Here is a 27,069-nt window from a genome sequence, read left to right on the forward strand (position 1 = left end):
CTATATATGAAATATTTACAGACCCTAGACCTTGTGGAACTGAGGAACTGAAATATGACATAATAGTTTCAGGACACCCCAGAACTGCGACCCCCTCCATATATGAAATATTTGCAGACCCCAGACCTTGTGGCTCCCGCAGAAATATGTAAAAATAAAATAGTATGAAGAAACCTAGAGCTGTGGCCCCCTCTATATATATAAAATATTTGCAGACCCCAGACCTTGTGGCTCCCCGCAATATTTACAGATCCCCAGAGCTGAATGTGCTGTAAAATAAAAAAACCCGCACAAGTGGAACCCCCAAAAATTGTCACAAGAATAACAGACCTCAGATCAGTGTGGAAATGCTTCAGCACTGAATGAATGCACTGAATGAAGCGCTGAAAAAAATGCTGCAGATTGAAAAGACAGGTCACCAGCAATAGCAAAATCACGACTACAATATGCAGGACAACTGATGCCAGAGAACCCAGCAGGACAACCGATCCCTTCAAGCGCTGGAGGAGAAAATGAAGAGGAAGCCGGTTGCCAACAAACTTAGGCGGTCGCTAAGCGAGTCACTTCCGGAAGTGACGTCACGCATGCAGAGACGCCAGGGACGCGCACGCATGAGGCTGCTGAAGGTCTGGTTGCCGTATCGCCTTTTTCCAAATCAGTATCCATACCATGCCAGTGAGTTTTATTGAAGTTTTTTTGGCCAATTTTGAAGGAAATTAGCTACAATGCAGCTGGGCATGGGTACTATTTAGAGGGTGTAGTTTAAAGTTCCTTAATAAAATTTTTTGGTGTTACTGTTCCTTTAAGATGATCCATATTGTATAAGTCTTTTAAGCTGGAAGAACTTTACCTCAACCTTTGAGATCCATTTTCAGAATGGGTTCCAGAATAAAAATTGGTGCCAACGGAGAAGGAAAAGGACTGCAACTTTCACCGTAGGAGGGAAATTTACATAATTATTCTTAACACCTTCACCATTTGACCATAGTAGTTTATCCCATGAAAATGGTTTCAAATGAGTAGTTTCAATTTCTACACTTTTCTTTTGTGACTTTATGGTTAATAAATCTATAGTTTGATTTAAAATATTGTCTTTGAAGTATTTCTTAAAATCTGGAGCCCCCAGACCTGCTTCATCTTTATTTCTTTGTCCTGTGTACAGGAGTGGCCCAGCTTGATCTCCCTATATCTTAAGAACCTCATGGGAAAGCAGTGCATGGGTAGAAGCACAAGAGTGAATCCTTCCAAAGTGAATCATTCACAAGTGAACTGAAAACGGAGTTTAACAAGGAGTTAGGAATTGACAGCTTCTCTCTTCTGCTTATTCTACAGGCAATTGCTGCGCTATTCTATTTCCATCTCCACTGTGGCCCTGAATACTGCATTTTGCTAGTTTATTGGTAATTGCTGCACTATTCTATTTCCATCTCCACTGTGGCTCTGAATACTGCATTTTGCTAGTTTATTGGTAATTGCTGCACTATTCTATTTCCATCTCCACTGTGGCCCTGAATACTGCATTTTGCTAGTTTATTGGTAATTGTTGCACTATTCTATTTCCATTCTCAATTCCCAATATTGCATGCCCCTTATTCCTGTGCTCCACCAATTTGTTGATTTTATGACCTCCATCATAAACTCATCTAAACAAACTTTGTAGTTCAGTGTACCTTTGGGGTGATCTTCACTCTTGCACTTCTCTCATCCTGGGACACAGCTGAGTGATTTAATTTGTTGTTTAACTAGCTGCAGTCAGCTCTGATTCCCCAGTCCTGTGTACAGGAGTGGCCCAGCTTGCTCTCCCTATATCTTAGGAACATAATTTGGGAAAGCAGTGCAAGGGTGACTCCTTCAAATGTGAATCATTCACAAGTGAACTGAAAACCAAGTTTGAAATGAACAAAAGAATAAGTGGAAAAAAAAGAAACTAAAAACCTTTTTTTAAAAAATGCAAATATATGCTAACCTGTATACAAATTATGCTGCATGTGAATGCCAAAAGAAGAATATCCACAGCTGATGCCTGCTTTGCTTCCTGTGCCTCTGAACTTGGTCTGAGTGCACTGGAAGACTCATCATTCATGATGCACTAGGAACTGGAACCAACACCAACCGTGCAGCTAAAACTAGAATAGCACTGCTCACCATTGTGCAGACTATATAGTGTCTTGTAAGGAGGAGTGTCTTTCTCTCTGGCTGCTGTTGTCTCAGGCGTCACACCATTGAGCCTGGAGGCATAAGGCCCCAGTAAAGAGAACCATCTTTATATTAAGTCGGGGACAGGGCCCCGTGAACGAGAGAAAGCCAGCACAGTCAGTTCTATGTAATAGCACCCTCTAGAAGTGGTGAGCACAGTTAGCCTATTTAGAAAGGGCAGTTATTAGCCCCATCAAAGAGTTTGTAAAAGGGTTTAGCCTACCCCGGCTCTGTTGTCTTTCTGAAGGGACCGGTTTAGACGCAGGATTCAGGCAGGTGCTGTGCCCCTGGACCATAGTCGGCTGGAAACATTCCCTACTCTAAAGGTCTTCATCTCAGGTATCCAACTAATACTCTGCACAGTCTCCAAGTGGGTTATACTGTTCCTTGAGTGTCACATCTGCTACTCTCCATTGTGACCAATTCACAGATGGGGCCACTTAGCGGAGGCCCACCCCTGTGTATTAAGGTCGCATGTAACACATGCTCTATACCTATTACTAGTCTGGGTTTTGCCATATCCTAGCCAAACAAGTGTTACATACTGCTTACCCTATGCTGCTTGTGTGTGCCATACTCTGCTTGCCCTGTGCTGCTTGTGGGAGTTGAATCTGGCAGGGAATTTTTCTGGGAGTTTGTTATCATTTGGAAATAGTCATTAAATTATCCCTAAGGTGTGTAAGTATGTGCTAGGGGAGCTGTGCTATCCACAAGTGAAGGCTTATGGATTTAAGGGTATGTCTTAATATGACATAATAAACTTCTTTCACGTATAAATGAAGGGTGATATCCCTGCAGTGAGAACTAACCATTTGGGATTTTGCTGTGCTTACCACCGTTAATGTGGGTATAGTGTTAAAAGCTCTTGTGATAACAAGGGTGTGGTTTAAGTGGGCACAGTTTAAAAAAGGGGTGTGGTCAAAACTGGCTTCCATTATCGTCCCTCCAGTATGTAGGCCAGAAAAATCCCAGCCCTTGGTACCATACAAGTTGGACAGCACTGCCATAAAAGAGAAAGTATTTTGAGCAAAGAAAGCCATTTACACAAGTACCTGATCCTACCAAATAGCAAGGACAGGAAAAAAGAGTGGAGTGGGGAAGAGGGTGTATACACAAGCAGTTATGAAATGTAATTGCTGGTGTTTTTTTGGAACCTGTCCTATTAGAGTTGGGGTGGGAATACAAATCCTTAGTGTGATATTTCCCATAGTCACCAGGGAAAGTAAAATAAGGCTGACAGGAGAAGGCTCCTCCCACTAAGGAGTGGCTTCCGTTTCTGGGTCATTACTATGCTGACACTTTTGCTACTTTTTAACAGAGCTACGCTTGAAGCTGGCTATGAATGTGAATCTCAGTATTTCAGGCATGTCTCTGGACGAGCTGCTGTCTGCAAAGCACTTTCAGACTTTCTGCAGGAGCCCTTCCGACTATGGCTATGGGAACACTATAGAGGATATGAGAAGAAAGGAATTCAGCAGAATTGGAGGTATGTTCGATAGGTGTTAACTTGCAGCAAACTCATGAACATATGAATACAGCTGATGTGTTATGTTCCAGGGGAAGTATACCACAGCAGAGATCCTTTATGGTAAGTAGGAGTTGCACTTTGTGTGTCATGCATAAACTGGGTACATATTATATAGCTATCCCATGCACTCAAAAAGAAATCCACAGCACTTGACAACACGCACACGCGAAACAAATACTTTTAAACTGTTTATTGATAGCTTCCTTTTTGGGAGATGTGAGCAGCTGAAAAGCGTGTGTAACTTGTGTCACATGACAGACAGGGCCTTATGAAACAGAACAAGCAAAGTAGGAAGCATGGAAAGAATACGCAGCGTTCCTGGAGTGGGCGTGGCTTCTCAACACAGCTGTGTGTATCTGTAACCTGTTAGTGCAGGAGAAACCCATAAACGTTCAAATATGCTTTTGACTTCAGTTTAAAGAATGCGTCATATTTATTTAGATTTTTTTTATTTTTTTTATAACTGTAATGGATTTTGTTTATCTTTAAATAGAATGCATATTAATGGGAATAATTTTTCAAGTGTTGCTAGGTGTTTAGTGGAAATAGTAAAGGTCATTTTAGACATCTTTTACCTTTTAACTGCTAACTTTTCAGTTATATAGTTAATAAGTGACCACATCCCTGCTTTACTGGTTATGTAAACATGTGTGGACAAGGACAAGTGTTGGGATAAAACTATGTTCTTTTGCATAAATTGGTACCCAACTGCACGCAAGAAAATAGGTTGAGCTGAAATTGTACATTTCCGTAATGCGGGACATTCGTGTAACTATCCCGACAGTGGGACGCGCTGGCTGTAGTCAGGCGTTCAGTTCCTCTTCTTCAGCGTCTCCTCTATATGCGGCTCCTTGTTCGGCGGAGCCAGGCCTTTTATAAGGTTGCGCCCGTGCGTATTGACGTCAGACGCACGCACGGGCGCAACCTTATAAAAGGGCCTGGCTCTGCCGAACAAGGAGCCGCATATAGAGGAGATGCTGAAGAAGAAGCTTCGGCAGCAGAATGTATGGAGGCACTGTGTGGGGGGGTGCTAATGTGTATGGGGGGCACTGTGTGGGGGGGGCTACTGTGTATAGGGGGGCTACTCTGTATGGGGGGCACCTGTGTATAGGGGGCACCTGTGTATGGGGGGCTACTCTGTATGGGGGGGGCACCTGTGTATGGGGGGACTACTCTGTATGGGGGGCACCTGTGTGTGGGAGGGGCTACTCTGTATGGGGGGCACCTGTGTATGGGGGGCTACTCTGTATGGGGGGCACCTGTGTATGGGGGGGCTACTCTGTATGGGGGGCACCTGTGTATGGGGGGGGCTACTCTGTATGGGGGGCACCTGTGTATGGGGGGGGCTACTCTGTATGGGGGGCACCTGTGTATGGGGGGGCTACTCTGTATGGGGGGCACCTGTGTATGGGGGGGCTACTCTGTATGGGGGGCACCTGTGTATGGGGGGGCTACTCTGTATGGGGGGCACCTGTGTATGGGGGGGGCACCTGTGTATGGGGGGCTACTCTGTATGGGGGGCACCTGTGTATGGGGGGGCTACTCTGTATGGGGGGCACCTGTGTATGGGGGGGGCTACTCTGTATGGGGGGCACCTGTGTATGGGGGGGGCTACTCTGTATGGGGGGCACCTGTGTATGGGGGGCTACTCTGTATGGGGGGCTACTCTGTATGGGGGGCTACTCTGTATGGGGGGCACCTGTGTATGGGGGGGCTACTGTGTATGGGGGGCTACTCTGTATGGGGGGGCTACTCTGTATGGGGGGCACCTGTGTATGGGGGGGGCTACTCTGTATGGGGGGCACCTGTGTATGGGGGGCTACTCTGTATGGGGGGCACCTGTGTATGGGGGGCTACTCTGTATGGGGGGCTACTCTGTATGGGGGGCTACTCTGTATGGGGGGCACCTGTGTATGGGGGGGCTACTGTGTATGGGGGGCTACTCTGTATGGGGGGCACCTGTGTATGGGGGGGCTACTGTGTATGGGGGGCACCTGTGTATGGGGGGGCTACTGTGTATGGGGGGCACCTGTGTATGGGGGGGCTACTCTGTATGGGGGGCACCTGTGTATGGGGGGGCACCTGTGTATGGGGGGGGCTACTCTGTATGGGGGGCACCTGTGTATGGGGGGGCTACTCTGTATGGGGGGCACCTGTGTATGGGGGGGCTACTCTGTATGGGGGGCTACTCTGTATGGGGGGCACCTGTGTATGGGGGGGGCTACTCTGTATGGGGGGGCACCTGTGTATGGGGGTGCTAATGTGTGGGGGGGCACCTGTGTATGGGGGGCAAAACTGGTACATAGTTATAACTCACTTATAACTGACTGCCTTCTCCCTATATTTTATATGTAGGAGTTGCTGTATTGTTTTCCTTAGGTAGTACAGTATGAGGGTATAGCACATTTGCGTCTGATCCCGCCATTTCATCTATATAAAAGGAGTATTTTTTTTAAAAATGGGGTGTGGTAATTGGGGCGTGGCCACAAAAGTGGGCGTGGTCAAAAAATTTGCCGCGCTGCGCGCGCACCAAATCTTTTTGTCCCTCTCTTCATTTTTCAAATGTTGGGAGGTATGTATTTTACATTACAGCAGAACTATACAAATTATGTTGTGTTAATTTCAGCATGAAGGATTAGATTAGCATTCCTGAAAGCAAATGTGCCAAATACAGGCAGATGAGAATCAAAACAGCAGGGCTGCTACTAGGGGTAGGTAAAAGAGGTGGGGGTAAGGAGTGACAAGTGGCAGGTCAGCCTTTTGCCCACAACTGCAGGACAGTAAAGCTGGCCATACACAGGCCCATAAAACCTGCCAGCCTGGGCTTTCCAAAGTTGGAAGCCTATTAGCTAGTGTACAGTGTTAAGGAGGTCCTGCCTGATTGATATCTGGACAAAAATTGACCAGATATTGATTGGGCAGGTTTGAAAATTCAATTGGGAAAGGACTGTATTACACGTTTACTTTGTCCTCTTCCTCACTGTGTGGGTAACAAACACCTGTAAAGCCTTTGTGGTGGATAATCAGGTATTTATGCAAAGGTATTTCAGGAGATTTGTCCCACAGATGACAAATCGCCCAGTGTGCTATCACCCATAGAATATCAATAGCCCTTTTACATTTTCTTTTTTTTTTTTTTTTTTAATTAATTACCATTGTATTCAACACATTTCAAATGCAAGTTTGAGTGCAAAATGTAAAATCTTGTGCAAATTGTGGAAAATTCCACCTATATATGCTTTTTTTTTTAACTTGGCCTAGGACCAATCCACTGGTCAGCCCTCTTTGATAAAGTGCATCTGAGGTCGAAAAGTAAAGGGTACACAAATGCCAGGGAGCACCCTCAATAGGAGGCAATAGTTGCAATGAAATTCTGGATAGATGCTGCATTGTGCATGAAAAATATAAAATTTTCATACATTTTAGCTCTTTACATTTGCCTTTGGAACTGAGCCCTCTAATCTGCATACGTACCTGCCCCCTTTAGGATATTAAAAAAGAACTAAAGCTTAACTAAAAAAGTCGGGAAGAAATGTTGTACATTATGTACATGTACATTGTACATGCAAAGACACAGCTCACATCATTGTTAGGCTGAAGCTGTAGTTAATTGTGATAAACTGTATTAACCATTTAATACAGTTTATCATAATTAACTACAGCTTTAGCCTAAGTGATGTATTGATTTATTGAGTATATACAATATTGCAGTATAATTTTAATATTGTAGATAGCACAGTGTGACCCCATATGAGTAGGTGGAATGATTTCTTAAGTATAAATTATGTTTTTATCACATAATGAGAATTTGTTCAGTGAGCACATGATTTTGTTAGGATCTGTGTTTATACTGTTACTTAGGGTTGCCACCGGCCTGGTTTTGACCAAGACAGCCAGGTTTAATTTAGGGCTGTCCAGGTCAAAACTGCCTGCCGGTTTTTGAAATTTAGAAAACCAGGTATGATTCTCAAAGATTGGCACGGTGAACAGCCAATCAAACAAAAGACCAAGTGAAATTGACTATGAAGATTTTCATTCATCCAGGTCATGGTATATCTAGTATTAATAAATCTAAAGCAACTGGACTTGTTAAGTAATCATTAATGACGTTTCACTACTCATTTCGGCAGTTTCAGAACTCTTCACACATCCATTCATACAACTCTAACAAGTAACACCTGTTTCGATGAGTTGCATGATACTTTGGTAATCCTTTCAAAGTAACTCCACAGCATTCACACCTCTGTGAGTTTCAGATGTCACCTAGTGGAAGAGTACATATGATGAGAACTTCCCATCCAGTCAGTTTAACTGAAGAAACTGCTCGGATGAGTAGTGGAACATCTTCAGTGATTACTTAAAGGAGAAGGAAAAGCACCCCCAAGTGACTTGAATCACTTACCTTTTAACCCAGGCTGGTGCCACTGTACGGAGAGAACAGCACCAGCCGGGGGTACCTGCAGCGCTTCCTCCGTCCTTCTTCGCCGTGCGCGCATGCGCAGTAGAGTGAAAAGCCGAACTTTAACAGATAAGACGGCTTTTTCACTCTACTGCGCGTGCTCCTGACTCACAGTCAAGGCTTAACGAAGGCGGAAGGAGGAAGCGCATCGCCCCAGGTGCCCCGGGCTGGTGCGGTTTTCTCCTAATAGGGGCACCAGCCCGGGGTACGAGGTAAGCGATTCAAGTCACTTGGGGGTGCTTAACATTTTAGCACCCCCAAGTGACTTAGCCTTTCCTTCCCCTTTAACAAGTCCAGTTGCTTTAGATTTATTCATACTAGATACTAGATATAACAATTGAAATTAGAATAACTTTCTATAACTCTATTAATAACTAATAACTCTATAAATTTTATTTCTAAATTACACTGTTTACAAAGATAATTGACTTGACCATTTAAAATGTTATTCTTGAACCAACAAATGTATTTTTTTTTAGTTGTAATATTTGTGTGTATGCAGCCATCTCATTGCATTGTGCCTGATTCTTAGCCTTTAGAAGGAGCCAGTGCTACACATTAGAACTGCTTTCAGATAACCTATTGTTTCTCTTACTCGAGTGTAACTCTGTTTGGTCTTTTGAAAAACAGATTTCAATGAAGGATTCTGCTTGGGAAGCACTATTAACTGATGCGTTTTGAAAAAAACATTTTTTCCCATGACAGTATTCCTTTTACCATACAATAGGTGATTTTCATGTGCTTCCTGCATTTTAATTATGTGTTAACAGGCAAGTTTAAACCTGCATTTTTTATTCGTCATTTCTAACGATCTGCATCTGTGCATAAATTAATTTTAATAGCAATTATGGATAGGACACATTGGATAACATTATAGGCCACTGATACTAAGGGGCATATTTATTATGCTGTGTAAAATAAAATTTGTCTAAAAACTGTGTAAAATCAATGGAGAAGTTCACCCCCCAAACGCCAGATATTACGCCATTAGTAAGTTCCGGCGGAAAAAAAAAGTGTGTAAAAACGCAGATTTTAGGCCAGGTATGCAGTAATGAGGCCATCAAAGGGAGTGATGTGTGACTCACATATACGAGTACTAAGGTTATAAGCAGGGCCGCCATCAGAAATCACAGGGCCCATCACAACAAAATTTGCTTGACGGGAACAAAAATCCTATTGGGTCTATTTAATTATTATATTAATTATTTTTTTAGTAGACTTAAGGAATGAAAATCAAAATGATGTAAAGATCACTTATCTGTGAAACCTCAGGTCCTCAAGTATTATATATAACATGTCACACACATGTGTAACAGAATATTAGTGGTTTGATGAAACAGGAGAAAAATGTTTAAACTGTGGGGTAGCATTTTAAGTAACATTGTGGACTTTCTATACAGAGCTTTCAACCAACCTCATGTCATAAGAAAAATTATGATCCAGTCCTGTTTTTTAGGCCTGAATTCAAATTCAAATGAAATGATAACACGAAAGAAGGTCTCAAAAAGGCCTGGAGTGGATCATTATCTCACTCACGACATAGGGTTGGTTGACAACTCTGTCATTAGCTACTGGAAGACGAGTGTGGCTCTTAATTTATTCAGTGGAAAAGTATAAACAGGAACTGTGTACCGTGTGTTCAGTTTTAGGTGAGATTAAAAGGCATGAGTGTTGAGCAGCAATGTTCCCTCTAAGCTGTGCGTTTGTGTGCACGGACACAAAATTTGAGACCAGCACACACCGTAAATTGTGGTGCTTGCAAATAATTTTGTGTGAAAAAATAATTTTGTACTGTGCATACAGTTTTAAAAAGTGTACACAAAATATTTTTTTGCGCACACAGCCAAGAAGAAATGAGAGTGAATATTGTTTAGCAGTAGTGCCCCATTTTTAACAGTGGTTCTATAAATAGGGATTGCACTGAACATACTTTTTTTTTTTTGTAAATGTTTTTATTAAGTTTTGCACATAAGTGGTTTACAAGTCTGGTTACATTTTCCTGTATATTAACAGAGATATATTTATAGTCACCATTGCAAGTTTCTTGCGGGAATATGCAGTTTACCTATGATTATTAAAATTTTGCCACATGTGTTTAACTCAGTTAACAGAATAATAGATAATACAACAGAATGACCAACCTTCAAGCCCAGTCTGTTTTCATTTTTAGGAGATATTCACTTGTGTTGACAGTATCCTGGCTATTCTGTGACTCCTGGGGGGCTCTGTCTGTTGTGATCTCTCATTGTGTGGTAGTTTCTGTGTGTAATTTTGTGTTTCTATCAATAACTGGTTGTTTCTTATGAGTTCCATATCATACCATGTGGTGTTCTGTAAAGAGTGTATTGTTAGATATTTAGTATGGTCAGGGAGAGATGATATATAATTCGTCCAGTGTGTGAAGAATTTGGTTGTGTTTTGTTCTCTGTGTACCATTGTCCCCAGCCAGTGTATGTAAGATATAATTTTTGTTTTTCCAAATCTATTGATGGTTGTTCTGGGGTTAGCCAAAGGTGTAAGGTTGTCTTACGTGCAGCTGCAGCAATGTGTTTTGCGAGGGCTCTTTCAGAGGTCGGTTGGCATATTTTACTAAAAAGGGCCCATTCAAAAGAGGGGTGTAGTGGCTTGCCTGTTAAATGGGACCAATAATTGCTGATTTGTGTCCACAAATCTTGTATCTTTGGACATGTCCAGAGGCAGTGTTCTAGGTCTGTGTCAGGGCTATTGCATCGTAAGCAATTGCTAGTCGGGATATTACCAATTTTGTGTCGTTTAAATGGGGTCAGATAGGACCTATGCAAGATTTGGAGTGCCATATCTTGGTATTTGCTTGAGGTGAGACGTTTAATTGAATGGTTGTGGAGCTTAAGTATATCCTGTGTCGTTTGTGGGGGCATGCTTGTCCATTTAGCTAGATTTTTATCCTCGCTTCCCTTAAAGATCGAGGTTTTTAACATACTGTATGGTATAGCTGAGAAGTGGATTTTACTGTAGTATTGTCTTTTCACAGAAGGTTAAGAGGGTTGGTTTTATCTGCTTCCGAAAGGTGTTTAAGTGTGCATGACGTAAAATGTAGAATTTGAAGAAAGAGAAATAAGTTTTGTGAAGTAAAGGGTTATTTGGATGCCAGTATATCTTGCGGGAGACTAGAGAGATTTGGCCCTAGTAGGTTCCTAATATTGTAACGGCCTTGTTTTTTTCATAGATGTAGAGTGGGGTTATTTATGCCCCTTGGGAAGAATGTGTTGCCAATCCATGATTAATATATTGAGTAAGTGGAAGATAGTTCAAATTTTTCCGAAGGATCTTCCATACTTTGTATGAGTGTATGAATGGAGGATGTTTTCACATTGTGTGTGGAATTTTTAGTGAGAGGCATATGTAGAAGGTGGTTTAAAGATAGTACAGTAGCAGGGAGATGATCTAGCTCGCTTGTGGTGTATATGTCTCTATGCCATAGCCAGTCCCCTATATGAGGGCCGCTTTGTTAAATTTTTTAACATTGGGGAGATTAAGTCCACCTTCTTGTTTGGATTGTTGTAGGTTTATTAAGCTGATTCTAGGGCGCCTTTTGTTCCAGATAAAGGAGCAAAATATATTATTTATTCGCTTGATGTCCCTATGTCTAATCTTGTACAGTAGAATCTGGATAACATATAATAATTTAGGGAAAAATATCATTCTTGGTAATTGCATATGACCAAGAAATGTAAGATTATGTTACCAATCTGTATTAAGAGTATGTTTCAAAAGTAGTGCTTCAGATTTCTCTAGATAGATTTGGAACCATAGCAGGCTTTCAAATCAATCTATTATTTGCAATAATTTGGGGTTGTTAATAATAGCATGATGTCATCTGCAAATGCTACAAGTTTTTGAGATGTTTGTCCCATTTGGATACCCGAGTACTGTGGCTGGAGTAAGATGTGTCGAATAAGGGGGTCTATGACTATGTTGAAAAGAAGGGGGGAGAGGGGGCAGCCCTGTCTCGGCCCTCTTTTGATTGGAAAATGTTCATAATTAAGACCGTTAACTGTAAGTTGTGCCTTCAGGGAGGTATATAGCGCTTTGAAAAGGTTGAGCATGTGAATGCCAAAATGTTGAAATTTGTGTGTGTGTGTGTGAGATTTAATCAAATGCTTTGTCTGCATCAAGGCTGAGGAGCATGCCATGTTGTCTTTTCTTTAAATTATAGTGTTGCTATAATTTTCCGGAGGGCTCTGACAGGGTGTCTGGTTTAAGATTTTCGGTGAGTATTCTTGGAAGGATTTTTTGGAGTCTACCTGGAATTCTTTTTGTTAATATTTTTAAGTCCTGATTTAATATAGATATGGGTCTGTAATAATTTTATTACCAAAAGCAGATAGGAACCCCACAGAACCATTTCTGTGGGGTTTCTATCTGCTTTCGGTAATAAAATTATTCTTGCATCATTTCCTGTGTGCCACAGAGGGTGACCATTTAGTGTTTGGTTATATAGTGTTGTCAAAATGGGAGAGACGTCAATTGATAGTGATTTTAAGAATTCTGCACTGAAGCCAACGGGTCCTGGTGTTTTCCCTGATTTTAAATTTTTGATTGTTTCTTTTATTTCTTTCTCTTTTATGGGGGAGTCAAGAATATCTCTATCTTGGACTGTCTTGAATTTCTGAAGCTTGGTTTCCTGAAGAAAACGTAGTCCATCTACTGGGTCATCTAAATCATTGTTGTAAAATGGTCTAAAGTGTTCAGTCATTGTTTTGTTTATGTTAGTGATGTCTGTGGCCCATCTGTTTGTCATTTTTAACCCTTTCACTGACAGCCGTTTTGGTCAAAGCGGAACTTCTACTGCTAGACAGTTTTTGAACATTTTGCACTGTTTCATTTAAGGGGCCTTTCCTCGGGGGGACTTTTAGTTTACCAAGGAAAACAATATATCAGTTTTTTTCAGGACAACCTAAGCTTTTAAAATATAGTAGAATTTTTGTGTAATTCCAATTCTGTAACAAGATATAGGCTTCTAAATGTCTAAAAAAATTAAAAATAAAATATTTTCCATAATATAAACACATACACCAGAAACAAAAATTATTTTATGCATGAAAATACAACTGATTTGGAAAGTCCCATGTCTCCTGAATGTGCCAATACCAAACACATATAGTTTTATAGAGATTGTATAAGTCAAAAACTCCCAGCAGTACACTACCAAATTTCCAGAGCACTGCTCCAGAAAGCTGCCAAGCAAGGCCAAAAATTCCACTAATAGAAGGTTTATCCCAGAAAATTATACATTTTTAGAAAGAACAGGTTCTGGGGAATCCAGAATAGGTAGAACTGCCTGTCTACTCCAAACTACCAAGTTGCAATGCTTTCCTAAATTTATTGGTTTTTAGCAAAATTTGTGATTTTCTTTAAAAATCACTTCAAAGCTAGTCTATAGTATCTTATCTCCTACTGGTCATAAAGTAACCAGATAAAACACCCTAAATATGAACACCGGGGTCCACTGAACAGTTTGATGCCCAATATGCATAGGTTTACCTAAGTATGTGGCATGTAGGGGCCCCAATGTTAACGTACACCCATATGATCTATCATTTCTGTCATTTCAGCTTCTGCAAAACGTTTACATAATTTTATGTAGGATAAAGCTACAAAACATATGCTCACCCCAGAAATCCATATATTTTTTGAAAATTCACATTCCCCTGAATTCAAAATGGATACCCATGTCTTTCTACTCCAAAGTACCAAGCTGCAAAGCTTTCCTAAATTTGGCAATTTTATTAACATTTCCAAAAATCCTCTCAAAGCTTCCAGTTTGCAGCATCTTATCTCTCACATATCATTATGTACCAAGATAAAACACCTTAGGGTTGATTCACTAAAGTGCGTTAAATATTATCGCATGCTTTTTTGCGTTAAAATAGACGCGACAATTAGCTTGCGATTCACTACGGCAGTGCTGTCCAACTGGTGGCCCGCGACCCCCCTCTGTGTGGCCCCCCACCTGTCTGACTGCTTTGATGGTTTACCTTTGTGTAAACTTCAAATGGTATCAGTACTGAGATTAACTGGCCCCCTGCATTGCTCACCCCTCAGATTCAGGCTGTAATCCCCCTATATTGTTTAAACATTTAATCCCCTGTACTGTTCACACCTTTTAGTTGCTGCATTGTTCACCCCCTGCAGTGTTCACACCACAGGCTCAGGCTATAATCACCCACATTGTTTACCTGTTCACACCTCAGACAGGAGCAGTGCCAGCATTGTGTCACTGTATGTATTACCTGCCCTATGCTGCCTGTATGTATGGCACACACAGGCAGGGTAGGGCAGGCAGAGTATGGCACACACAGGCATCATAGGGCAGGTAGATTATGGCACACACAGGCAGGGTTGGGCAGGCAGAGTATGGCACACACAGGCAGCATAGGACAGGCAGAGTACTGCCTGTGTGTGCCATACTTTTCCTGCCCTATGCTGCCTGCGTGAGCCATTCTCTTCCTGCCCTATTCTGCCTGTGTGTGCCATACTCTGCTTGCCCTATGCTGCCTGTGTGTGCCATACTCTGCCTGCCCTATGCTGCCTGTGTGTGCCATACTCTGCCTGCTCTACCCTGCCTGTGTGTGCCATAATCTGCATAGGGCAGGTGCCCTATGCTGCCTGTGTGTGCCATACTCTGTCTGCTCTATGCTGTCTGTGTGTGCCATACTCTGCCTGCCCTATGCTGCCTGTGGGAGGTGAACCTGGCAGGGGTTTATTCTGGGAGTTTGTTAGCAGTTGGATATAGCCATTAAATGGTCCCTTAGGTGTGTAATTATGTTTTGTTGCGCTACCACCATTAATGTGGGCATGGTCTTAAAAGTTCTTGTGATAACATGGGTGTGGTTTGAAGTGGGTGTGGTTTAAAAGGGGGCGTGGTAAAAACCGGCTTTCATTAGCGGCCCTCCACTATGTATGCTAGAGAAATTCCGGCCCTCTGCACCACAGAAGTTGGCCAGCACTGCTGTAGAAGAATGCTCATTATATGAACACAATATCTATGGCTGAGCAGTTCTGCAAATCACTCCCTTGTTTAATCTGAGTATTACCAGTGTGCCCCTTAAAATCTTTAAATTACATTTATTGTACTGATCTCTAATTTAAAGTGGAAACTGAATCAAAATCTAAATCTTTGTGAACTTGATTTCAACAATAAAAAAAATCAACATCAGTCCTACCAAACTTCTATAGATACTGTATAACTATTTTAGATATTTTTTAGTTATATACAGACTGGAAAAACATGACATCCTGAGTTGGGGGTGGGTAGATTTTTGGAAAATGTTACAGACAACCTTGTTTTTTTTTTTTTTAACTTTGTTTTTATTTTTATATTATCAGACATATCTGTTACAATGTTTGTTGTGGTATTTGGTCTTACATATATGTCTCATGGATGTATGTTAAGAAAAGAAAACATTTTAAATTTAACATTTATAATAACACTTGAACTTTTAGCTCATACCTGTTCTCTTTGGGCCTTGTGAGAATTTGTTTTCACTGTATGTAGGTTGCCAACATTCTGTTTATTTGTTGGTTTGGTTTTGGAGGTATTGGGATGTTTCAATTAGAAGTGGGTGTTCCTTAAAGGAGCAAGAAAAGTAAAAACTAAGTAAGCTTTATCAGAAAGGCCTATGTAAATACAGCCATAAGCACTCACAGAAACGCTGCACTGACTTCTCTGAAAAAAGATTAGTTGTGTCTGTAATTCCTGTGCCAGAGACATGCAGCTTTCTGTTCTCTGCTCTTTCCTGCTCCCCCCTCCCTCAAGAATGCTAAGAACTCACTCCCCCCCTTAGGAATGTGGATCTCAGCCAATCAGCAGGAAGCTGACTCATAGGGGCCGATTCAGTAAAACACGAGTTTGATTCCCGAATGGGAAAAATTCGGATTGGATACGATAATTTCTGAAGATCGCAAATATCACGAAAATGCTTACGAAAAAATCGTATTAGTCACAATAATATTGTATTGGCGATCTGAAAGTCAGGACATTTTCGTACCGAACGATTGTAAACAGCGGCGCAGAACTTTTCCGAATTTTTCGCGCAAGCATACTAAAAAGTCGTGCAAGCGCGAAAAAAACGGCAAAAATATGCTCGGAGTGTTCGAATGAACGCTCCCCCTTAGTCTTACTAACTGAGCATGTTCACTTGGTCTCGGTGTCGGGTGCAGGAGTGAGGCATTATGGGAACTTTCTTTACACAGCTCAGCATTTTTTTTTCCTGTTGGCCTCTGATATTCTGAACAGGTGAAATATGGGGAGACTTAAGGGCACTATTGAGACAACTGAAGGTATGTCTGCAGCTTTAGATTAACTCTTTACTAGCCTTTCCTTCTCCTTTAAGTGTTTCTACTATAGAATTTTTTGTAAAATTTTTACAGCAAAACTGAACAGATAAGCATATATCTAAGTTAAGTGGTGTAACTAACATCTAAATGTGAAACACCCCCATAAGTTGTATATTTTTAGAAACTACATACCTCTAGGTTTGTAGATTTGGTATACTTTTTGGTGTAAATGTACTTCTCAAGAATTTCAGCTCAACAGAAAAGGGGCAGGACTGGGTCTGGTCTGAACTTATATACCCCCCAACAGTAACACGTCTGCTGGTTGGGGTCATGGAGCTAATCATCAGGTCGTTGGAGGGAAAGAGGCTCTGCTCCTTGCCTAGGAGGTATGCTGGGTGCAGTACAGGGGGGAAGCAGGAAAGGGCTGCTTACTGCTGTCCAAACAGCAGATACATACCTATTACGTATCTGCTGTTTGGAGACACAGGGAAGATCCGATCGGTGGGGAAGGCGGGGGGTGGTTGCTTCCTGCGATCCAGTCCGTGGAGGATAAGAAGGGGGCCTCTGCTCGTTGCCTAGTTGCCTAGGGGATGAAGGTATGTGGTGGGTGCAGTGCAGGGGAGGAGGGGAGGCGATCAGAAGCGGCTTTCTTCTTTCCAAACAGTAGATATGTACTTATAATGTATGTGCTGTTTGGAAGCATGGTGGCACAAATCCGGGTGGTGGGAGGGTATGAGCCTGCTAAATGTCAAACAACGTGTCTCACATGTGCTTGGCAGTTAGAGGCTATTTAAGTAAGCACGTGTGGGGCACGTTGTTGGCAGTAAAAGAGTTAAACAGGGAACAGAGCTGATATCTTTCTAACTACTCTGAAACTTAAAAAACTGCAAAAATAATTGTCAGCCTGGTAACTAGTTGCCTCAGAAATTACCATCAACACCCTGGCCTCCTTTATTTGAGCATCATAAGAAAACTTAGATGCCCTTGAGTAATAGATTTATAAATGCTACTCCATTTTTTTTGGGTGCGGTCATTGTATTTCCTTAAATTTTCTGTGTCTCTCTTATTAAAATATCTGAGCTAGATAATTTCAAGAATAATTTTCTGACATTTAGCCTACAGACAGTAAATAGATTATAGTTCAATGACCATGAGGTTTATAGATACATTTTATTCTACTAATAAAACAAGATACAATTCTGATGTTTATAATTCCATGGCCAAAACAACCTTTTAAGAAACCTAGCCTGGCATTTGTCTAAATAGGTTTGTCTAAACAGCTGTTTGTTCATTTCTGCAAATAAATGATTTAAAGGCATTGCCGACACACTGGTGTGCTTCTTCCCCTTTGCAAAGATATAAGGAAAAAAGGCTTGGGAGTGGCTGTGGAAGTCAAGCACCCTTTGAGAAAATGTATGTAAGCGGTGTGCTGAAGATTTTTCTTTATGTTGATTCTACAGTATAAAACATTTAAGACACAGTAAACTTTCCTGCTTCTGCAGTACAGTGAAATATATAACAATCACTATACCACTTTAGAATTTCTTCATTTTTCCATGTCAATATTACTTTTCTTATAAATTATACCCGATCATTTTAATTTATACAAGATTTTCGAACCATTACTGAGTAAGTAAAACATTTCACTAGTTCCCTTGCCTTTGTAACAGTACAAACCTGAGCTTGCTCATGCCTTACCCCAGAAACCTTAGCAACCTTAAATTGCTTTTTAAATAATTTCTTAATTCCTTAAGAAGTGCCTCACCCTGCCACAGAAATGGCATAAAGCATTTTTAAATGGCTTAATATTAGCTTTTTTTTGATTGGCATATTTCCCTGATCATGTGCTTATTTGCACATGGAAGCAACTTCCTCAGTATAAGTTGCTTCCTGAAGACTATCATGATAGCAAGCAAAAATATTAGCAACAGGATCAAGAATTTAATCTTATTCATAAAAGCTTTTTTCATTTGTAACTTGATCTTTTCAAATACCCATAACCAATCTGTAAGCTTGCTCAAACAAAACCATAATTGTAAAGGGGTCATCATCTATAGAGGTCTCAAGAGTATAAAACATCTCTATAGCAAGTACCTTTTCCCCATTAATAATATAATTAAGTTGTAAAAGCCTGTCCCTTCTTGTGCCATGTACAGGTATTAGATTCCCATATGCTCCCATGGAGCACTCACAGGTATTAATAACATTTAGCAAATATGTGCTGACACCCACAGTTTAAACACTTCATTCTTTTGTTCCTCACATAAAGCTGGCCCTACAGGCACTAATATTATCCTACTAAAATAAGGTTTATGATATCGCAAAAGCCTTGGATAGCGATCGTCTTGCCGATCGGGCGGGACAAAAGATTTTGATCGAGCACTGTTGGGTGCTTAACACCCAATTTTTCCAATTTTCCCCCGGTAACTACTGTCAGCTCATCAACCAAACACTGCCCATTTTGTGTAAACCTGCCTAGCACTACTGCTGTTATCTGTCATTACTAAACAACCTATAGACTTCTGGAAGCTTCCCCCTGTGACCTGAAGTAACCTTTAGTATACAGCTGACCAAAATCCCATGCATTAAAGAAGACTAAAGTGGCCTCCAGCTGCTATTCCATCTCACTCTCTCTTTCCTCTCCGACAACTAGTACCACACCAGTAGTAAATACAATTAGAAATTACTTCAAAAAATGTAAAAGCTTTCATGTTTATTGGAATGTTGCTTAGAATAATTTTACTTTAATTAGTCAAAGGTTTTTATTTTTGAATTAAATCTAATTTGAGATCTAATGCATTTATATTAAATTATTACATTATTATTTTTATTACAAATACCATACCTCCATCACTGTGTCTATTAACAGCTGCTGTCTAAAAGTTTAAAAGGAGGCAGAAGTACATTACCTAAAATAATCCTTAACTTAAAGCTAGTTAAAGTGTAAAATAATCCTTCACTGAAAGGTAGTTAAAATGCATCAGCACTTTTGCAGGAGTACAAAGTCTATAAAAACAGAATGAGTCCAAAAAGCATGAGGCAGCTGTATAGTCCGTCAAGTTCAACCCTTCCAAGTGAACCCAGCACACACAAACCTATACTGACCTATCTATACACTTACATACATAAACCATATATACCAACATCGATACTAACTGTAGATTTTAGTATCACAATAGCTTTGGATATTATGCTTGTTCAAGAATTCATCCAAGCCCCTCTTAAAAGCATTAACAGAATCTGCCATCACAACTCAAGAACTCAGAAGGGCATTTCACAACCTCATCGCCCACACCGTGGAAAACCACCTACGCTGCTTCAGATGAAAGTTCTGCTCCTCTAATCTAAAGGGGTGGCCTCTGGTGCGCTGATCATTTTTTTGGGTAAAAAAGAACACCCCCTATCTGTCTGTACAGAGTAATTATGTCCGCTTAGGCAAGTGCCTATATTCCAGAGAAAACAACCCCAACCTTGACAGTATAACCTCCATAGTTTTAATCTTTTATTCCCTATACCAGTTTAGTTGCATGTTTCTGCACTTTCTCCAGCTCATTAATATCCTTCTAATGGACTGGAGCCCAAAACTGCACGGAATACTCAAGCTGAGGCCTCACCAGAGACCTGTAAAAAGCCAAAATGATGTTTTCTTTTCTTGAGTCAAGGCCATTGTTTATGCCAAGACAGCACTTCATTTGCTTTAGAAGCCACCAAATGGCATTGCCTGGAATTAGACAACTTGTTATCTACAAAAATCCCCAGATCCTTTTTAATTCAGGATCTCCGCCAAAACACTACCATTTAGTGTGTAACTTGTATTTTTATTATTCTTACAAAGTGCATAATGGAATTCTGTCATGATTTTTATGGTGTACTTTTTATTTCTAAATTACACTGTGTACATAGCAAATAATTTACTCAACCATTCAAAATTTTATTCTTGAACCAATAAATGTATTTTTTGTTGTTGTAATATTGGTGTGTAGGCAGTCATCTCAGTACATTGTGCCTGATTCTGAGCGTTCAGAAGGATCCAGCGATACACAATTAGAATTGCTTTTGGATAACCTATTGTATCACCTGCTCCATGTAACCGGAGGACTTATGAGCTGGACTTAGATTTTTTTACTGTTGAGTGCTATTCTGATATCTATTAATGGTTGTCAGGTGGCTGCTGTCTTAATACCTTCCCACTGTTCTGCTGATTGACTGCTGGGGGGGAAAAGGGAGGGGGTGATATTACTCCAACTTGCAGTGCAGCAGTAAAGTGTGGCTGAAGTTAATCAAAGCACAAGTCATATGGCTGTAGCACCCTGGGAAATGAAGAATATGGCTAGCTAAGTGAAATTTCAAAATTAAATATAAAAATAATCTTTTTGCACGTTTAAAAAACAGATTTCAATGTGGTTTGAAAAAGCATGTTTTCCCATGACAGAGTTCCTTTTTAAGTTGGGTTAAAAAAAGTTCAGCAAGTCCAACCCTTCCATTGCATTCTTAAAAGCATTAACAGAATCTGCCATCACAACATCACTCAGAAGGGCATTCCACAACCTCACTGTCCTTAGCGTAAAAAACACCTATGCTGCTTCAAGTGAACCTTCCCACACTCCAGTAGACTGAGAGTGAAGTCTGTAGAGTTATACTGGATGGCAAAAAGTGAAACTAATATAAAAATATAAATGGAATTCAAATACATGTATCAGTATGTTGTCAATTATAGTAACACAGAAAAACAGTTGCAACATAAACACCAACAATGCTGGTACAAATTATATGCAACAGTGTCCCTGGGATGGCAGTTTTAGTAGTGGCTTAGTGCAGGTTTATGTCTATAATGCTTACTATGGGGGAGTATATGGATATGGTGTGCTTCTTCCACAGCATAGGCTACAAAATGGAGTCTGGACTCCCTCAGTGCACTATTATAGTTCACATGTTAGAACTATGGTGGTTCCAAAGGGACAAAGATTACACTGAAAATGGTTCCCTGCATATACAGCAAACAACTTTTACAAATATAAATAAGTGCAATTCTCAGTGTATGCTCCTCACTTCAGATACCTCGTGTCCCAGGTCAAATAAAGTTCAATAAATTACTCCAAAGTGCCCTCTGCTTTAGACTTAGCGATGAGGTCTTATGAGGAAAAGAAGAAAGAAAGAAAGAAAGGAAAAAAAAATATATATATATAGTGTAATACTGTTATTACTTCACAATGTGCACTCTCATGTGCTTTTTAACACCAGTGATAACTTTTACTTATATCACCCTTTTGTGCCCAGTTGTGATATCCCTTTACAATTGCCAATCTACTTACAGACCCCCTTGGGTTTATATGGCATCCAATTGGTTCGCTTGTAGCTCATGACTCTCTGCTTTCCCACCTCTTCATTTCAGGCAGTATTAGGAACCACTTCACATAGGTAAATTTCCAACTTTAGCAACTTTAGGTTAATTCCACGACATTTCTGTTTCCCTTCCCCTTAAACAAAGTATAGGATGTGCATGTCAGGAGTCACTGGTATGGATCAGGTGGCTGCTCCTTTTTCTTTCCCTGTTCCCGACCTGCAGTGTCGTTCCTGGGTTCAGCAGTCCTGCCCTGTATAGTGCTCCTCCTCTGCGTCCTCTCTCACCACTCGAGGTGGGAAAGCAGAGAGTCCTGAGCTACAAGCAAACCAATTGGATGCCATATAAACCCAAGGGGGTCTGTAAGTAGATTGGCAATCGGAAAGGGATATCACAACTGGGCACAAAAGGGTGATATAAGTAAAAGTTATCACTGGTGTTAAAAAGCACATGAGAGTGCACATTGTGAAGTAATAACAGTATTACACTATATATATATATTTTTTTTTCTTCTTTTCCTCATAAGACCTCATCGCTAAGTCTAAAGCAGAAGAGGGCACTTTGGAGTAATTTATTGAACCATATACAGCAAACAGCCAGCAGAGGGAGTTCACTACAAATGAGTAACAAAAAATTACAAGATGATGGAAGCTTATGCTGGAGACATGACACCACCCACCTGGTATCTATAGATGCTACCACTTGATTCCTTAGGCAATAGCAATACAGTCAGTTCAGATACTGTTCTGAGGAATAACCTGGTTTCTCCTTGTTTGGAGATTTTAACCTCAACTGTGTTGGAAATGTTTTGGCAACAAGATCTAAAGGCCATTCATTTATTTCTGACTGGCAGACTTTCACCTGGCTTAAGGTTGGTTTGGCAGTTTGTCATTTGTTATGTATTGTTAAGTAGAACTGTATTGTTTTCTCCATCTGTCCCAAAAGGGGTCTGCAAGACACTGTGCTTGTCTCCTCTGATGCTTGCACAAGTTTTTGTTAGTAAATTCCCCAGAAGGAGCACTCACTGTCGCAGTTTTTTGAGTTAGCAGAGTGGTAGGTGTAAGCAAGAAAGGATCTTCTGGGTCATTTGAGACAGAAGTAAGGGGTCTAGCATTTAAAATAGCTGAGACTCCAGCCGTGAAAGTGATTAAAGACTCATGGGTTAGCCTTGCAGTTCCTACTTACAAGAAGATGGAGTTGAGGATCCTTCAGGCTATGCTGATCATTCTTTCCCAAGCTCCTCCCATGTGAGAAGAGTGAGGTGGGTTGAAAGTCCAGTTGCAGTCCTGATCAGCTAGGTTTCTCTCCACATCCTTGACATTAATATTTGATGAGATTTGCAGTTCTTCGGTTGCCCAAAGTTAGTGCCTCTGCCAGAGGGAATATTTCACAGGGCCTCATATTGAAATAAAGCATTTTAGGGAATTTATGAAACTTGAAGTATACATTGATTCAATGACCTCTATGTGGTCAGCTCTAAAGGTCATAGAAGTGAAGATGACTGCCCAGAATTTACTTTTTGCATGATTTCCTTGAGTACTGTATGTCGTGTGGAGACAGTCCAAGGACCAAATACATCTAGACTAACATTGATGGAAAGTGGATTTAGGCTAAGTCTGTCAGCTGGAAAATTGGCCATCTTTTGTGTTTGTAACCTGCTACAGAGTTTACGGCAAGTGGTGCATTTGAAAATTGCACTATTCACACATCGTTTTGCTCCAACTATTCACAAACCAGCAGTCCCTAAAGCTCCTTCTGAAAATAGTCAGCCCTGATGTTTGACTTGAGCATGATAATGACATACAAGCAAATTTGCAATGTGATGATTACCGGAAATGATTAGAGAATATTTCTCTTCAGACTCTAATTCTGCACTTTTGAGATGTCCTCTTACTCTTAATAGGTCATTCTGGTCAAGAAATGGGTCAAGCTTTCTCACAGCACCGTCTTTGTGTCTCTGTGTATTACAGAAGACAAACCTGTTCCTGTTATGTACTTACTGACTACAAACCTGCAGACCTCTCAACCAGAGCTGTTAAATTAGGTCAACTTGAACCTCTATAAGTTACAGACTGCACAGTGAGTGTAGGAGCTTCTAAGCGAGTGTTGCATGTAAACCAAGGGTTGCATGTGAATTAAGTGTTTGGCAGGCGTTAAAAACAAAAGGGCATTCAAATCTAAAAAGGTACTATACGACGGATTGCACTCAGGAGACAGTAAGTATCCAGTGGCAATATGAGTTCCAGTATGATTGCCAGTGTTACTCGGTGTGGATCTTGTCACATGTATGTGATCCTGGAGCAGCAGTTCCATGCAGCATTTACTTGTGAGAGATGCAGGTTGGGTTTCCTCTTGGAATCTGAAGTGCTGAATCTAAGAGGGGAACTGGCAGCACTGAGGGCAGCTGCAAACATGGTGGAGAACAGGAGGCTCACTGAGCAACCACTGGCAGGGGCCAGTGTAGTGGGGGGTGGAGAAGGGACAGTGGAGGTTAATGTGGGAGACAAGTTTGTGACAGTTAAGAGGGGAAGTAGGGGACACAAGAGTAGGGGGGCTTGTCCACAGCTTGTACAAACCATTTTAGGTGAAGATGATGGGGAAAACAGCTCTGAGCTAGCATGTATGAAGCAGGCAGACTCTCGGAGCACCCTGGGACCCGACACCTCTAATACAGGTGGAGCGAGTAATGCTAGGAAGGGAAGGCAGGCTATAGTTGTAGGGGATTCAGTTATTAGAAAGGTGGATAGAGTAATTTGTTGCAAGGACCCTACGTGCCAAACTGTGTGTTGCTTGCCTGGTGCTGGTGCTAGAGGGCTGGGGAAGACCCAGTGGTCTTGGTACACATAGGTACCAAGTGACAAAGTTAGAGGAGGGGGGAAGTGCTCAAGAACAATTTAAAAAACTAGGCGATAAGTTGAGGGCAAGAACTTCCAAGGTAATTTTCTCTGAGATATTACAATGTGCCATGAGCAACATAAAGAAACAGAGGGAGCTTAGTGAGATTATTGCATGGCTGAGAGATTGTGCAGGGAGGAGGGCTTTGGGTTTCTGGAGAACTGGTCTGATTTCTCAATCGGCTTTAGGCTCTTTGCCAGGGATGGGATGCACCTCAATGATGATGGGGCAGCTATGATGATGGAGATTTTAAACTAGAAGTGGGGGGGTGCAGCGAATAATTCTGTGGTAGACAGGATAGATGAGGTAGTGAGCATAGTAAGGGAAAATGGGGAAGGAGACTTGCTTCGGGATACTGATAATGGCAGGGAGGACCATAAGTTATTTACGCGACATTCTCACGCTGGCACTAGTATTAAAAATGTATGTTTACTAATGCAAGGAGTCTGACTGGTAAAATGGGAGAGCTGGAGGTACTAGCGTTGGAGTGGAAATATGATGTGATTGGCGTTGCTGAAACTTGGTTGAATTAGTCGCATGACTGAGCAGTTTATATTGGAGATTATACATTGTTTCGTAGGGACAGGGGCAATAGAAAAGGAGGAGGGGTGTGTCTGTTCATTAAGCAGGATTTAAAAGCAAATGTTAAGGAGGAAGTGATGGGGGTAACAGAGGGAGCTGAATCCTTATGGGTTGAGCTTTTCACAGATAGTAAAGAATGTACCAAATTAATTGTAGGGGTATGCTATAGATCCCTTAATGTAAGCGAAGAGGAGGAGGCTCACCTCCTGTTGCAAATAGAAAAGGCTGCTAGTTTGGGGCAAGTGATAATAATGGGGGATTTTAATTATCCTGATATTGACTGGAGAAATAGTACTGCCAGGACAGTAAATGGGAACAACTTTATAAACTTCTTGCATGACAACTTTATGTCACAGGTTGTTGAGGAGCCAACCAGGAACCATGCTATATTGTATCTGTGAAAAGACTCCTAATAGTTCTGGAAGCGGCTGGCTCAGGAGGGAGGGGCCGGGACAGTTGGGGGGTATGGTAAAAGTTGTGTGTTTACTTCAGAAAGTCTACTATAATTTATATAAATAAGCTGCTGTGTAGTATGGGGGCAGCCATTCAAAGGAGAAAAGGCACAGGCACATAGCAGATAACGGATAAAACCCTATTGTATTCTACAGAACTTGTCTGTTATCTGCTATGTAACCAGTGCCTTTTCTCCTTTTTTCCAGCTTGAATGGCTGCCCCCGTGGCTACACAGCAGCTTATTATATAAATTATAGTAGTGTTACTGTAGCAAACACACCAGTTTTACCAGTGCAGGGCAACAGTGCATTATATTTTTATTACTTTAAAGCTCTTTTATTTTTTGGTGTTACTGTTCCTTTAACTCTGAGGTAAAGCAGTTAATAGGGAAAAAAAGGAAAGCTTTTAAGAAATATAAGTCAGAGGGGACAGTAAGGCCTGTAAGTTTGACATCCATGGTGGGCAAGTTATTTGAAGGCTTGTTAAGGGATTGCATACAAAATTATGTACTGGAGAATGACATTATGAGCAGTAATAAGCATGGCTTTATGAAGGACAGGTCGTGTCAGACCAATTTAATTGCTTTTTATGATGAGGCTAGTAAGATAATAATGGTCTCCAGTGCTCAAATGGGACATTATAGAATTAGAGAGGGTCCAGAGAAGGGCAACTAAGCTGGTAAAGGGTATGGAAAGTCTCAGTTATGAAGAGACTAGATATAGTATATCGTGTTATAGACACAAGAGAACAAAACTGGCACACCTATTATGGTTAAAATATAACTTTTACTTCTAAGTAGTTAAAACACTTAAAATAGATAGAAAAGAAAGGAAAAGATTTAAAATGTTTAAATTCACACCTTGAACCTATTTCAATTCTAGCTCTTATACTCCTGGATACTGTTACTTATAAAGTATCTTTAGTGTCGTAGTTTGTAACATTTGTGACAACTCTGTAATTGGTCTGCACAATGTATCCTATATGTTTTGTGCAGGAAATAATAATAAACTTTATTCCCTGTTCGTGTGTTGTGTCTTAATTTGATGCACAATTGCTTTATGCCGGGGATCAGGTAAGTGTGATATTTGTTGTGATTCTGGCTCTTGCACTCCTGGGTATTGTTACTTATAAAGTATCTTTAGTATCATGATTTATTAAGTAACGTTTATGGTAACTCTCTAATTGGTCTGTACACTATATCCTGTACATAGTTACATAGTTACATAGTTACATAGGGTTGAAAAAAGACCTGTGTCCATCAAGTTCAACCCATCCAAGTAAACCCAGCACACCTAA

General features: G+C 40.9%; 1 protein-coding gene across 2 annotated transcripts in view; it reads left to right on the forward strand.

Annotated features, from left to right (window-relative positions):
- Positions 1-3,446: 3,446 nt before the first annotated feature.
- The window catches only part of mocos (molybdenum cofactor sulfurase), a 465,613-nt gene continuing 441,990 nt past the window's right edge, over positions 3,447-27,069 (forward strand). The window contains exon 1 of one of the 2 annotated variants that reach the window (XM_018089449.2): positions 3,447-3,682. In XM_018089449.2, the coding sequence (XP_017944938.2) occupies positions 3,535-3,682 (148 nt within the window). In that variant the 5' untranslated portion in view covers positions 3,447-3,534. The remainder of the gene's footprint in view (positions 3,683-27,069) is intronic. The other variant, XM_002940985.4, reaches the window with a different exon arrangement.

This window comes from Xenopus tropicalis, chromosome 6 (genome assembly GCF_000004195.4).
Source record: "Xenopus tropicalis strain Nigerian chromosome 6, UCB_Xtro_10.0, whole genome shotgun sequence".
In the NCBI taxonomy this organism is placed as follows: Eukaryota; Metazoa; Chordata; class Amphibia; order Anura; family Pipidae; genus Xenopus; species Xenopus tropicalis.